This window comes from Phalaenopsis equestris, unplaced genomic scaffold (assembly GCF_001263595.1).
Source record: "Phalaenopsis equestris unplaced genomic scaffold, ASM126359v1 Scaffold194422, whole genome shotgun sequence".
Lineage (NCBI taxonomy): Eukaryota > Viridiplantae > Streptophyta > Magnoliopsida > Asparagales > Orchidaceae > Phalaenopsis > Phalaenopsis equestris.
Window position 1 is genome coordinate 1 of NW_018214371.1, and position 1151 is coordinate 1151.

Below are 1151 nucleotides of genomic sequence, written 5' to 3' on the forward strand. Positions count from 1 at the left end.
CATAATGGCCAGCATAACTTTCGCCAGTTATGAAAAAATCTCTATTCTTGTACTGTGGAAATCTCTCCATCCAATTTACTAAAAATGTGTAGGAATCATCAGCAGTTCTCTTGTCTCCATTCTTATCATAATCCGACGTCGTATTCGAGTATGAGAAACCCACACCCGCAGGAGATTCCAAGAAGATTACGTTTGCCACTGCACGTATTGTGATATTATAAAAATAACATAATTAAGATCATAATCTCGAGACTTTAATTAATGAAGATATTTTGTCTCGAAGTAGCAGCACTTACCATTATTCCATGCATAAATATTTCTTTGGAGAGTTTTTCCATCACTGTTTACTCTGAATGGTCCTAGTTCCATCATAGCTCCATAAGCAAGCGAGCTGCATCCGGGTCCTTTTATTTTATGCATCAAAATATAATGCATTGTTAAAATATATTCAGCTGGAATCATATAGAAAAACTATAGAATAGCTTGTAAGGACTTCAAATAGTTGTCCTCCATGTGGGCATTTTTGGCTTAAAATTCTAAAGAATTCTGCAAATTATTTTTATTTATTTATCGCTTGAACAATTTATATAAAATTGTTGTTTTTAGAGCTCAAAATTTTAGATAGATTCTATGTAAATTTATATGTTGGATAATTTGAGACTCATTCATCATCATTAACTTCATCCTAACTATTTTGATTTGGCAATATTGATTATTAATTTTCAATTCTCCTTGTTGAGTGATAGCTTATGTGTTAACCTATTTTTTGTAATTGTTTGATTAACTTTTATTCAAATAACCCCATGTTTGTCAATTTTTATTCTTTATTTTTTATAGCAATTTTATAAATTCATCAAAGTTTATTTGGTAAATTTTCATCTTTAAATGATGTCACTTCAACAATTTTTTTGAAATAAATGTTTTGTAATTTATTTTTCATCATTTTGCCCACATCCGTTTTAAAATTCCTTTTTGCCAGGCACACAATGTATATGTTAATTACTTCTTTTACAATTCAATATTTAGAATCATATAATATTATTTTAATTTCTTGATCTACTGCAGTTCACTTTATTAGAGGTTTCCACTATTTATCATCTTTTTTATTTATTACACTAAAATTGTATGGAAGTGTTTACGAAGTGGAAGGC

The 1151-nt window shown here is 29.0% G+C and overlaps 1 protein-coding gene across 1 annotated transcript; it reads right to left on the reverse strand.

Annotated features, from left to right (window-relative positions):
* Nucleotides 1-4: 4 nt before the first annotated feature.
* On the reverse strand, nt 5-400 carry LOC110034897 (putative serine carboxypeptidase-like 53; the record flags this gene model as incomplete). Its single annotated transcript, XM_020739135.1, has 2 exons — nt 297-400; nt 5-198 (listed from the first exon to the last, which is right to left on the reverse strand). Coding segments are annotated over exons 1-2 (270 nt in total), but the record flags the coding sequence as incomplete, so codon positions are not given.
* Nucleotides 401-1151: the final 751 nt, after the last annotated feature.